Here is a 14,176-nt window from a genome sequence, read left to right as displayed (position 1 = left end):
AGAATTTGCAAGAAACTACCTATTAAAAAAATGTTGTAATTGACTACCTAATTTTCGAAAAATGTTGTAATTTACTACCTTACGCCGGATTATGAAGGAGTTTGACCAAAGTTCTCCGGTGTTGACTTGGTCACGTGACCATCACGTGACACTTAATGACCCTTTTCTTTCACAAGTGTGACGTGACCAAGTCAATGTCGGAGAACTTTGGTCAAACTCCTTCATAATCCGGCGTAAAGGTAGTAAATTACAACATTTTAAAAAATTTAGGTAGTCAATTACAACATTTTTTTTAATAGGTAGTTTCTCGCAAATTCTAGATTATAATAGGTAGTTTTTCACAAAATTTCCTATTTTTTTTTTGGAGAAACATATAGATAGATAGTATAGATACATTTATACAGCGTACAAGCCACTTTAATGGATAAATAAAAAATTAAAAAAAATAAAAAAACAAAACAAAAAACTGTGGAACGTACCTGTCTTCTTCCATCTCCGTCTCTCTCTTCCTCAGTTTCCCATTGAAGCGCGCTCCACGCTCTCCGTTGAGTGACTTGAGTCGCCTTCTAATATTAATATCTTCCATTGAAGCAGCTTCTTTTAATATTTCTATCCTCCATTGAAGCAGCTTTTGAGGTAAATTGTTGTTTCTGTATGTAATCATCATTTCAATTTCACAATCTAGGTTTAATCGTTGATCTAATTGAATTGAATTGAATTGAATTTAATTGTCAGTATAGTAATTTAGATTTCAAATTGAATTGAATTATGTGATTTTTCGAGTTTGATTTGATAATTGAATCAAATTTGGTTGATAATGTGTTGTAGAACCTTTAATGTTAGGGTTGAACGATGAACTTTTTCTGTATAAACCTGTAATGTTCGCTTGGGTATGGCTATTGATGTGGTTCGTATGATTTTATGATTACAGAACATGATGAAGCGCTACGTTTATATAAATGATGATGAATCTGTGCATGAACTTTACTGTGATAATCGTGTATCGAATCGGAAATACACATTGCTCAACTTCCTCCCAAAGAACTTATTGGAACAGTTCAGGTGATGTTTTTTTTTTTTCCCTAATTTGTGGGGTTTTGTATTTCGAAGCTGTTTGTTCTTGCATTCTCAATGATGTGCTTAAGTAGGTATTAACTTTGACATTATTATCAACTCTCTTTGGTTGATATTTTGTTGCCAATATTATTGACTGTAATTTTGTAAGTGCTTACGTTTTCAATTTTTCTTTGTAATTTTCTTTAGTAGACTTCTCACTTTCGTTGCCTCATTTGTTGTTGGTTATGTGAAGGTATGTATTTGAAGAATACTATTAATGTGATAATGTCACATTGCTATACATGCTATAATTAGATTTATCACTGAGAACTATTTTGATTTAAGAAACTACAAATTCATAAGTCATTACAAACTTTGTCGCATATTAACAGCAGTAGCATGAGTGTGTCCAGGCGTCCAGCACTACACTTCCAAGCAGAACTGAATTATATGTATACTAGATACTAGGTTTATGGATTGGGCGGTCAGGCATTTAAGAAAGACAAGTAAAACTGTAAATTTGATTTAATGATCTTCTATTATGAAGTATTTGAGAGTAGAATTACAAGATTATTTTGGATTAATAGAAAAGTTGATTATTTAACTGTAAGTGTAAAACTTAAACATTTTGGACTATTCTATCATGTAGGGAGAAATGACAAAAAAGGAAAGTGTCGAAGAAGATACCTGACATGTGAAAAGTTAATCGGGAAAGAAAGTTATGTGTCCACGAAAATGTTCTTATGTAATTGGATCATGTGCAATGGTTTAATGAAATGTAAGTCCCGAGTGAGAGATAAAAGAGTTTAGAGATAAATATAAACTAGTTTATGTCCAGTACCACGCACGATAATAAATCCCAAAAAACTAACATTTTAAATTAATTTAATTGTATGTTACAAATAAAAGTAAAGCAATAGTTCAATATACTACTAACTAGTTTTTCAGACATAAATAAACAAATAAGGTCAAGCACATGATATTTTAGACTTTATTGGAGCATTCACATTGTATCCCTCTTTTATCATTATTTACTACTTCATTCTCTTTGGTTTTATTATCTTATTATTGGCTAAGCTTCATCTATGTCTTTGCCAATCTATTTTTGATGGAACCATCATTAAAAACATTATTAGTTGGTGATACTTTAGAAAGATATTCAATTCCAATTAGGTTCAATATGATCCATTCCAAAAATCTGAAGTTTCAAAAAAGTTTCAATCTGATCTAATATGATTTGAAGTGATCCAAAATGATAATTCGGTTTGGATTGGATTGGATTGGATTTCGGTTTTAAATTGAATAATGAACATTCCTATTACTTATAACTTCCTTCCATTTCACTTGAACTTGGAATGCTATTATCATGCTTAAAAAACCAAGTTCTTTTGAAATAATCTACAACTATGAGAAAGTATTTATAGACATGGTGGGGGACATGTCTGTATCTCAAATACATTTACCACTCTGCAAGAAAGTATCTGGAGTTCTATACTATCCTCACCATTATTATTGGCATCTATCAGATCTATGTATTGCTACCAAATATCAATATGAAACTTAGATTGGTACCTATCCAATTTATTGGTAATGGGAGGAGATGGCTGTTATCTCTCTTCTTTTTCACTTGTCCCCATTATTTATTGGGCTAATTGGTGAGTCTCTTTGATTTAAAATGCATATGGATTAATATAATAATACCCATGAACAAGTTTTGGGTTTAGTACCATTCACCTTCACAGCTTAAGTTCAAGCATTTAACTTTTATTGAATAAAAGAATCTTAAAAAGTTATATATATGTCAGTATATGTGAACTATGTCAAAACTGTATACACAGAGCTATCTTTTAGAAATTATCAAAATTCTAATTAATTCATCATAAAATTCCCTGCGTATGTGGACACATTCTTATGCGCCTCAGTAAAATGAACTCAATTTACATTACTATGAGGTGACATAATCTATTATTTAGCTCTTTTTATTATGCTTTAGTTCATGGAATCTGTTTATTTTCTCTGCTGCATACATCAATATGCACCTTTAAATCAATTGTGAATGTAAGGTGTTCTTTTGTACTTAAAGATGAAACTGGCCATCTTAGGTTCTGCTGTTCTGGTTGTTTGCTGACATGATTGTATCTTCTTTTTATTGCAGCCGATTTATGAACCAGTACTTTCTGTTGATTGCTTGTCTTCAATTATGGCCACTCATCACCCCTGTTAATCCTGCCAGTACCTGGGGTCCACTTATATTTATATTTGCAGTTTCAGCAACAAAAGAAGCATGGGATGATTACAATCGATTTCTTTCTGACAAAAATGCAAACGAGAAAGAAGTGTGGGTTGTTAGGAATGGCATTAGAAAGCATGTATGAATTTCATTACTTCATATATTTGCGTAGCTATTTTCCTCTCTAGAGATTCTCCAGTATAGCTGGCTAAAAGCCACTAGCACACAGAAAGTTGAATTAAGTAAAAGTTTACCTGTCATTTAAATTGTTTTGGTAAAACTAGGTTGCTGGCTTCTAGAAATATATAGTTAAAATTGACAATTGGGTTTAATTCAGGTTTTTAAGTCTATATAATTGTAAAATTTATTAGATTTAGAGGATTTATTGTGCTGCTGTTGCAGTTGTTCACTCTTCAGACTTTGGCCTTGAATTTTTGTGTCTTTGATTGAGTTTCTTTTTTTTTTTTTTTTTTTTTGTAATTTATTTATTTATAAATTTTTTAGTTGGCAAGAATTATGGTGTGGAATTGAGGTCATATTTATTTTTGGAATGGGGAATGTTTTGGTGGGAGCTTACTCTTTCTCTTCACTTGCATCATCTATTTGAACCCATGGTTAACCACTCTTGCATCATCGCTTTTCCCTTTCTTTTGGGGTAGAGGATGTCAATATTATTCCTCTATAATTTCTGAATATACAATTAATGAAAAATGACCTAGACTGAGATATGTTCAGATTCACCATCGATATTTTCTAGATAGGAGAGTTATAGTAGATGCAACATAATAAATCTTATGGAGAAGTCCTCGCTCTCACCTTTCACCTGTAGGTTTTGGAAGCCCAATGTTCTTTAGCAAATAAAGATATTTATTACCTTGGAGATTGATGATAAAGAACCTTACTACGATTTTTATAGTGTTTTTTCAATGATCAAATGAAGTGTCGTTCCTTTATTTATGTGCTTAAGGGTTATGATTAGTCCTTTGTTTTACATTGCAAAAGCTAGTTTTTAGTTGGAATTGACCTTAAATGTTGAAGAGTGGGTTGTCCCAGACACCTAGCTTTAGTCCTTGTAAACTTGTACTTTTCTATTTGAGTTTATAAGACATCATGGGAGGCTTAATTATGGGCTGGGATTCCATTATTATGTTTTGGTTGTTGTGGCTAGTCAGGAATATTATATCAACTGAACCAGTCTTTTGTGGGATTAAGGTTTTTTCTAGCCAAATGTACCCATGCTTTTGGCGCTTTGTCTAAAATATTTTGTTCAGATGTATGGAATTCTAGAATTTTAGTATCATACTTAGTTCTATCTCAGCTGTATACTCTTTTACAAATACAGATTTTTCTCTAGCTACAAGGGATAAAAGGACAATGAGGCTAGGAGCCTAGTGGTTCTAATTATGCAGCATGTTCTAATTATGCTAGGACTCTAGGAGCCTAGTGGTTCTGGATTTAATACCTATTAGAGTATTAGGTAATGCAACCTAAGTGCTAGAATAAACAACATCCAACATCCTTAGCTATACATGAATATAGACATAGTAATCATGTAACATTTCAAGTTTTAGAAGACTACTTGCTTTAATAGGGTTTATATTGGATAACCTGTTTTTCTGTTCAAGCGGTGTTTGGTATGTGGGAATGAGAGTTTGGGAATTAGAGTAGGATGAGGATTAGAAATTGATTATGGGGATAAATTACAAGATTACATACCTTTTCCAACATTTCTTCCTCTTCCTATTCTTGTATGACAATTTAATCATTTCAACTCCCCTCTCGATTCTCATTCCATATTACCAGCCCCCCTGGGTTTTAATTTCTGGGAACTAGGAATTTCTGTTCTCAACCCCCCCTCCTTCTTATGATCCCATTGCTGGATTTGTTACAAATTGGGACCAAGCTTCCTAATCTCCTCTCTAATTCCCACACACCAAACACTCCCTTAGTTCCGATCCCGTACACAGTTAGTTTATGAAGTTTGAAAGACGCAAGGGGTAGTTCACTTGTTTGGCTGGAGAGTAATGATAGGATTGTGGAGTTTTCTTTGGTTACTTTATGGGGGCATGTGTTGTATTAGCATTTCGTTTTGGGTTCATACTCATGTGGCATTCCTATGAATCCTATAGGCTATAGCAGTATAGCTAACTACCAATTTTATGTAACATATTCGGCAAGTATTTCACCCCAAATAATTTCTTTTCAACTTGATGTCTTATTTGGTAAGCATTTCTGTTCTGATAGATTATAAGTTCAACTAACTTACGTTTTCAAGTCAGTTTTCCTCATTTTAGCTGGCTTGTCAATTAATGAGATGGCTTCTCAAAATCTGTTAACTTCACCCAATGTTTGCTGTTAACTATTGTTCCAAGTATATTTCAGCTTTTGGCTATTTCTTTCACAATTCACCAAAATATATTTCACCAAAAGTCACCGATTTGAGCAGCTTATCGATTTCACAATTTCAGCTTGTTCTACTAACAGATCTTAAGCTAAAGAAATCTTCTTGCTAACAACCATCAGGGACAAAATTTGAGACGATGAACTTTAAGCTATCTTTGACTTGAGCCTTAGAAGAGGCAAAACAACTATGAATAGAAGGATAATTGGGTATTGCAAAATGGCTTTTATGATTGATGAGAAACAATAACTTATAAGTCATTGTGACTAAGTCTACAAACATGTTAAGATCTCCTTTAATAGATAGTATGATATATTGCACTTGATATTTGATGTTTTCCGTGTTGCAACTTTATTTTTTCAGATTCAATCTCAAGATATTCATGTGGGCAATCTTGTGTGGCTTCGTGAAAATGATGAAGTTCCATGTGATCTTGTTTTGCTTGGTTCTTCTGATCCGCAAGGAACATGTTATGTGGAGGTGATTTGTTGATCTATTCACACACTCAAGTTGTTTGTTTAAATTACATTATTACAATTATTACTATGACTTTATATTCTTTTTGTTTTCAATGAATAAGAATAAATCAATGTGTGAAGCTGATTATTAAAGAAGCTTGTCTTTGTAATATGAACCAATTTGTAATATTAAACAAATCCAAAGTGAATCAATTTTGCAGTGAATCAATAGTGATTGACATAATATAAATCTACTTTGTTTCAGACTTGGAACAGCCCAAATTTTGTACTCCCTTTGACAACCGAAAAACTATTCTGAAGGTCTACCTGAACATAATAGATTCAGAAATCGAGTAGAAAGCAATGTGTGTAAAACTACAAAAACATCCTTGGGTGTCAAAGGGATTGCACAAACCAAATAATATTACTATGTATAATAAAAAATGGAATTAGTTTGTAGTGATCCTTAATTGAATCTGAATTATTAAGGGATTTCCTAAATTATTAAGGGATTACCTAAATCATTAAGGTATTGTGTACCTAAACACAAATTTACAATAGGGAATTGAATCTGAAGTGGTGTCTTATACTTACTGATAAGTCCATAATTGTCAGTCAGTCCAATTACTTTGAAATGCTCTTTTTTTATTTTGGAAATTTTGCAAAAAACCACCTTTTTTGTAAGCAACTTTTTGCAAGAAACCACCTTATAATTTTTTTTTGCAATGACACACCTTAATAAAAAATTTCTTTACAATGTCACACCTTTGGCCGGAAAAGAGGGTTTAACCTTGTTTCCCGCGTTGATTGGACCACGTACGAGGCAAGTGACCTCTTAAAACCACTCTCCAACTACACCACCCACCAAAACGCCACTAGGGAGAGTGGTTTCGGTGGTGGTTGGGTGGATAAGGCGGTTTTGGTGGTTGGCGTAGTTGGAGAGTGGTTTTAAGAGATCACGTGTCTCGCACGACAGGGTCAAACTCTCTTTTCCGACCAAAGGTGTGTCATTGCAAAAAAAAAATTTTGATTAAGGTGTGTTATTGCGAGAAAAAAAATTCTGATTAAGGTATGTCATTGCAAAAAAAATTTTATAAGGTGGTTTCTTGCAAAAAATTTCTTATAAAAGGTGGTTTTTTGCAATTTTTTTATTTTTTCTTTATTTTTATTTTATATATATATATATATATATATATATATATATATAAATTTGTTGTATAAGGAGTCCCATCCATGTATAAGAGAAGTAATCATAGTGCTTGTGTTATATCATGTTCAGATTTATTAATAAGGTTAGGATAGCTTAGATATTGTAAGTTTGTAACTACGATGCCTTTTCCTTGACTTAACAAAACTACAGACTGCTGCATTGGATGGCGAAACTGATTTGAAGAGAAGAGTCATTCCCTCAGCTTGCATGGGCATAGACTTTGAACTACTACAAAAGATAAAGGCATGATCTCCTATTTAGTGTAGCTATGCCTTTAACTTTTAGATGGGAAATCACATCATAATTAATGTTATTCATTTTCTACCATTTGCAGGGGGTCATTGAGTGCCCTAATCCGGATAAAGATATTATGAGATTTGATGCAAATCTCAGATTATTTCCTCCATTCATTGACAATGATTTATGCCCTTTAACAATTGATAACACAATTCTTCAGTCATGCTATCTGAGGAATACAGAATGGGCTTGTGGAGTTGCAGTTTACACTGGTCAGTCCTCAGTCCTACTTTGTTATTCAACAAACAGAAGATGATCTGATTATCTATACTTTCTTGCAAAAAACTATTTGTGTATTCTTTGCCGACAAGCAATCCTTGTCTATGTTTATGCAAATTTATATGGGCTGTGGGGTTAAACGAAGAATTTCTTCGCTGATGTAGTTCTCTACAAGTCTATAGTCTACCTGATACGAGCACAAAATCAGCTATCCTGTCTCATGGAGATTTATTTGCTTCTTAAAGTTTTGCTCTCCAGAACATAGAAAAATCATGTGTTATAAGATTTTCGCTTACGTCTTTTATTACCTTCTTTATCATTTGTTACCCCCGTTACTCTCACTTGCTCTATCAATATGAGAAGGTATTTTTTACTGCTATAACTAGTTCCTTGTGAAGAGTAAGTGTAAGTGTGTGGTCATTGCTTAGTCCTGGTTTGAAATGGGTGATTGGCTTGGTAACTCAGGTAGTCATGTTGAGTTTAAGTCTGAGTTGGAGAGGGGAACAGAAGCGAAGAGAGCGGGTGTGGGAGTTTGAAACAATTATCCCTCTGATGATTTGTACTGTTCGGCTGTATGACTGACGTTGTGTTCAGCATACCGTTCCTTCTTAATGTTGATGTGCAATTTTGCTTTTGGCCGTGTTTGAGGAAAAGTTGAAAGCTGAAGCTGATGGTGTTAGTTGATTTGACTACTTTTTTTATTAGCTGATTGTATGAAAATGTTTGGTGAACAGCTGATTGGTTAAAGCTGAATGATAATGTTAAATGACCAAAAAGCTAATTGTGGGGTAGATAGTTCATATAGGATTTTAAATTAAATGGGGGTATAAGTGTCATTTTACTATAAGAATTAAATAAGCTAATTGAAAAAGCTCCTAAAAGGAGCTTTTGAAAAAGAGCTTATTTAGTGGAATAAGCTCATTGAATAAGCTTCCCACCAAACACCTTGAATTAGCTTATTTAATAGTCAATAAGCTAATGTTGGTCAAATAAGCTAGTTACCAAACATAGCCTTCCTCCCTCTTAAAATTGAATGGATATTAGAGTTTCATTGAGGATCTTGTGGCTACACATTTACTTGTCACCGACTGAACAAAAGATCTTTGAGGAAAGCTTGTTTTGTCAGATATGTTTCTTGATGCTGTTGTATAGCCTATAGGTAGAGTCAAGTGCTTTATATGGAGTTGCACCTTGATTTGTGGACAAAAATATTTGTAATTCATTAAAGTGCGTCTGTGGCTGTGTGATGGATTTAGCTCTTGCCTATACTGCACGGGTGACATGGTAGGTTTGCTGATGTTATTTTCACTTAAAAGAAAAAAGAGTTTCAAAAGCATGCCTAGGCACACAGTCTACGACACTTTGAGAGTCAGAGGTGTTGCCCCTTTTTAACTCAAGCCGCTCCCAGTACAGTGAATTCTTGCTGGTGCAAGGCAGTACAGAACTACAAATAGAATCAGGCATTATGCAAGTGGTAAGTTTTTGACTTAATGAACACGATGAAATCTAGCTATAGGAGAGAGGGGAAAAAATGTTTAAAATACTGTAGAACCGCTAATATCTCTAAGTTAACTAGGTAATTCGTAATCTTGATTGGAGATGACGAAGAAAGGGAGTTATATTTGATAGTCAAAGGACCTGAGAGTTCCTTTTTATTTTTTGTTTTCTTTTTATTTTTTTGAGAGTTCCTTCCTGACTCCATGTCTGCTTAAAAGTTTTATGCATGATTATTTCACTTAGATTTTATTATATACTTTTTTCCGTTCGTTTTTACTTTACCATTTTGACTTTTACGCTATTCACACATGCGCCTTTGACTTTTGTGATTTATACATTAGAAAAACAGTCATGTGAGTTCTTGTTTGATTTTAAAAATTAAAACTTGATTTTAAAAATTATAACTTCTTCGGGCTATAATCTTGTTGATCTTCCATCAATATGGTCTAACTTTTAACAAAAGATTCCAGTTAGATTTTATTATATACTTTTTTCCGTTCATTTTTACTTTACCATTTTGACTTTTACGCTATTCACACTTGCGCCTTTGACTTTTGTGATTTATACATTAGAAAAACAGTCATGTGAGATCTTGTTTGAATCATCTCAAAATATCCTATCATGTTATATGATTGTTTTAATTTTTACATATAATATAGAATTGAAGATATTGACAATTAAATTTATGCATTGGCAAGCGTCAAGTAAAAAAGAACGCATGAAGTGCGATACAATAACAATAGTAAATAATAGTAAATTAACATTTTGGGTTTACTCAAAGGTTTTTGAGCTAAGCTTTGTTTTGCTCAACTCGTGAAAATTTTCAAGGTGAGCTTTAAAAGTTTTCGAACTTGTTAGGCTTATTAACACCCCTAGTTACAAGGACAAAAATTTAATAAGTTTGTATATGCAATTTAAAACCAATTTTGAGACTCGGGTGTCTTTTGTAAACCTCAACCATTATTGGGTAATTGATTATTATTCTAAAAGTTACATCAACAATTGATGCTGAATCTTTGGTTGATATCATGTGAACAACATGTGAACTACAATAGATCAATATCAAGCATAAGGCCATTAGGTGATGTTGGTTATCTAAATTCTTTGCCATCATGTGGAGTAAATTAAAATTTGTGATTTTCAAATATTTGGTGCAATGTTTCTACTTTCTAGTGACGGCTTGAGATTTTGAAAAGATACATTGAAGCTGCTGTATTTTTTTACTTGACATTTCCCCCATTTTCTATGTCCAGGCAATGAAACCAAGCTTGGAATGAGCCGGGGGATCCCTGAACCCAAGTTAACTGCTGTTGATGCTATGATTGACAAGTTGACTGGGGCAATATTTGTTTTCCAGATAGTGGTTGTGACTGTTCTTGGTGTAGCTGGAAATGTCTGGAAGGATAGTGAAGCAAGAAAGGTCTGCTTCTGCTTGCAAATGTTGTATAAGTTAATTAACTGTTTGTTTGTGTCTATATAAGTTGGAAAAATGTTGTAAAAATTAGTGCCTGCCTAATATTTCTCCTTTCTTCTCCTTTCTCTGGCAGCAATGGTACGTTTTATATCCCAAGGAGAGCCCATGGTATGAACTGCTGATTATCCCTTTACGGTTTGAGCTGCTATGTTCCATAATGATTCCCATTTCAATAAAGGTAGGCAGCTTATTTTACCTCCCCTGTAAGTTTGAACGAACTTGCTTTTGTGAGTTAGCATGTTTCTTTGATACCCTTTTCAATTGTCTGCGTGCGTCATTTTTTGTTTAGCTTACCCTTGTGGCTTTTTTCCTTTATTTTTCAAACTTATCATCCCCTTCGTTTCTTTCCCGTGTCTCCTTATATGTATCATATTGGCGTGCTCTGTTCAGGGATTGCTTGGAGCTCTCTGCTCCTAATTTATCTTTCCTCTTTGTTTCCTTCTACATTGCTTCTCCTAGTGATATTATAAACCATTTCATTCTTATTGCTGTTTTTTTGTCCTCTGCTGTTTGCATGTCATGGTTCCTTTCTTTGAAGTTTTTATGTAGCTGTTGTCAAGTATTAAGTTCTGAGTGACACTTGGCATTTTTTGCTTACTTAGATAAATGTTTTCACAATAGCTTGATTGAATGAGTCCTTCAATCTTTATCTTTCCTCTGTATATGGGTGACAATGTGAAATCCCGTTGGTGTCTGTCTAGTTTATTTTCTGTATCACAAAATAGGAATAAGCCTTTGCACAGATGCACTCAATATTCAAGTTTCATTTTAAGTGGCTGGGGGTTATTGCCTGGTTCACATTTTAAAAACTGACTGCCTTTTCAATTGAAAGTAATTTTTAATGGTTAGGTGGGTTCTTGATTATGTTCAAGTCCTAGAGTATGCCATTCTCTTCCTGTTTACTGTTACTTTCAATAAGTGGGCATCAAGAAAAACTGGGCCATATAGAATGAGTATCTGGTACTGTTAACTGTCCTTTGGTTTATTTCGAAGTTTTAGATCTGTAACTGAAGTAGTGATGAGGATTATATGGAGATACTATGAGAAACCTGTTCATTGACAGGTATATCCGTAGAAAATGACATACTAATAACAGAAGTTTTGGTCGTGTAGATGTCTGTATCTGAAAACGTACAAAACTCTGATATGTACTCTAATTTGAGCTAGATGAGCATGTATTCTGGTTTTGGAGTTAGACGGACATGTATACTGGCTTTGGACTGATGAACATGTATACTGGTGTTGAAACAATAATAATTAGTTATGTATAACTCTGCAGTGCGTCTTATATGTGAAGTTTGTATACTTTGATTTTGGCAGGTATCTCTTGATCTGGTAAAGAGTTTATATGCTAAGTTTATTGACTGGGATCTTGAAATGTTTGACCAAGAAACTGGTGTCCCTTCTCATGCAGCAAAGTAAGATATGATTCTTTGCTTCTATAAGTCCAATAAACAATGAATGTGGAAGGATATAATTGTATTTTTCTTTTGCAGTACAGCAATTAGTGAAGACTTGGGACAAGTTGAATATATTTTGACCGATAAAACTGGCACCTTAACCGAGAACAAAATGGTCTTCAAGAAATGCTGCATTGGTGGAGTTTTCTACGGGAGTGAGAATGGGGATGCCTTGAAAGGTTTGTTTTTGGCAAGGAATTTGTGATGCTGTTATCTGTAATTTGCTGTTTCAGTTTCATTTGTATTGCATTAGGTCTTCAAATTTTGTAGTGGCATGCATTCACAGGTACTATATGGGTGTTGTCAAAATATATCTTTTCAGAGTATTCCTTTGTTAAAATCTGAAACTGGCTTTCCTGGGATAATCAATAAATAAATGACAAATGATTTGTTTGAGATTTTTTATTCTGGCTTCTACAGTTGCCAGGTGGCCCAGGTCTGTTTACTTTCTTTAGGTCTTATTAATGAAAAAAATCTCCTCTGACAGTTACTTATCAACTTATAAAACATTAGAAATTTTGAAATAGGAATTGAACTTTTTAAAACCTACCTAAAATAGAAACATTTCAACCAAAAAGAAAATTCCCAAAAAGGGATACATGTCAACTAATTTTGAACAACGGAAGTATATAGGTTTTTTAAGATGAGTGACTCCAAGTAAGAGAATATGATTGTTTTTTTAGCAAGAGGCTTTTTGTGGGAAATGATGAGGCAATTTCATATCTTTGAAAAACTGAGTGAATTCACAGAATGTTATAAAACTCAGCGAGGTTGAGGATTCTTGTGTATGAGGATCACTTGAGGGCTAATTAAGCTCTTTAGTACTTGGTGTTGAGTCTAGGCCGCAGAATCCATGTGTTGTTAAGGTTGGTGGATTACCATATACTGTTGTTTAACTGGTTACTGATTGCCTGATCGTCCTAGCAGTGTTTTAATTTTGTGCAAGTAAAGGATAAGGAATCTGGCCTAAGTTATAGCTGTTGAATTAGCGGAACAATTGCCATTTTTCCAATCAGAGGTTTAAAGAAATAGATTTTTGGTTTTCTAGGAAAAAGATCTTCCTGTCGTCCCTGCATTACTTGACTACAGTTGGTGTGGAAGAGGGGAAAGGGGTATAGCCTTATGTTTTGGTTTATTGTGTATTTAAATATAATTTATTTGGGTGCAGCTGTTATTTGAATTGTATTCTCACAACTGCCAATTCTGTAATGTGTGAAGCAGCACATGTATGCCATGATAATAAAACACAATAGACTTACTGCTTATTCCTTGGATGTTTAAATATCAGACCTATTTTTACCTATAAATGTTTCCTCTGTAATTCTGTGATTACACCAGTTGTCCTCATGGTAAATGCTTCTTCAATATTCCTAAACCTGTTAAACTACATGGGAAGCCTGGTTTGATCGTGTATAAATTTGTTTGGGGTTTGTGTGCTGGCTCTTAATTCTTTATATATATTTTACAGATGCTGCACTTCTCGATGCTGTTTCCAGTGGCTCTTCAGATATCATCAGATCTCTAACTGTTATGGCAATATGTAATACAGTTATACCAACAAAGAGGTGACCTTTATATTTGAATTGAATGTCACTTTAATTAGGCTCTTTCCTTTTGTATGATTTTTACTGCTGAGGTTTGCGTTTGATCTTATGGTAAAGTTCTGTGTTGTCCGTTTTTGTCTTTCTCAATCTTCAGTAAAAGGGGAGATGTTCTGTATAAGTCACAATCTCAGGATGAAGAGGCCCTAGTTCATGCTGCTGCTCAACTGCATATGGTTCTAATCAATAAGGCTGCAAATGTTCTTGGTATCATTCTGTTTCTGTCTTATCTATATAAGTACATGTCAGGTGTTTATATATCTGCCAGGCTCA

At 33.8% G+C, this 14,176-nt stretch overlaps 1 protein-coding gene across 3 annotated transcripts in view; it reads left to right on the top strand.

Annotated features, from left to right (window-relative positions):
- Positions 1–379: 379 nt before the first annotated feature.
- Positions 380–14,176, top strand: part of LOC145641825 (phospholipid-transporting ATPase 2-like) — a 31,785-nt gene continuing 17,988 nt past the window's right edge. The window contains exons 1-12 of one of the 3 annotated variants that reach the window (XR_014115546.1): positions 380–636; positions 932–1,062; positions 3,212–3,425; positions 6,051–6,167; positions 7,506–7,598; positions 7,690–7,864; positions 10,622–10,788; positions 10,916–11,020; positions 12,163–12,260; positions 12,339–12,481; positions 13,771–13,867; positions 14,001–14,110. Coding sequence is in view for 2 of the 3 variants with exons in the window: in XM_081692804.1 (XP_081548930.1) it covers positions 935–1,062; positions 3,212–3,425; positions 6,051–6,167; positions 7,506–7,598; positions 7,690–7,864; positions 10,622–10,788; positions 10,916–11,020; positions 12,163–12,260; positions 12,339–12,481; positions 13,771–13,867; positions 14,001–14,110 (1,447 nt within the window). In the remaining variant the exon portion in view is untranslated. The remainder of the gene's footprint in view (positions 637–931; positions 1,063–3,211; positions 3,426–6,050; positions 6,168–7,505; positions 7,599–7,689; positions 7,865–10,621; positions 10,789–10,915; positions 11,021–12,162; positions 12,261–12,338; positions 12,482–13,770; positions 13,868–14,000; positions 14,111–14,176) is intronic. The other 2 variants (XM_081692804.1, XM_081692803.1) reach the window with 2 other exon arrangements.

Source organism: Chenopodium album, chromosome 8, assembly GCF_948465745.1.
Source record: "Chenopodium album chromosome 8, dcCheAlbu1.1, whole genome shotgun sequence".
Classification (NCBI taxonomy): Eukaryota; Viridiplantae; Streptophyta; class Magnoliopsida; order Caryophyllales; family Amaranthaceae; genus Chenopodium; species Chenopodium album.
This window is presented reverse-complemented; position numbering and strand designations above follow the sequence as displayed.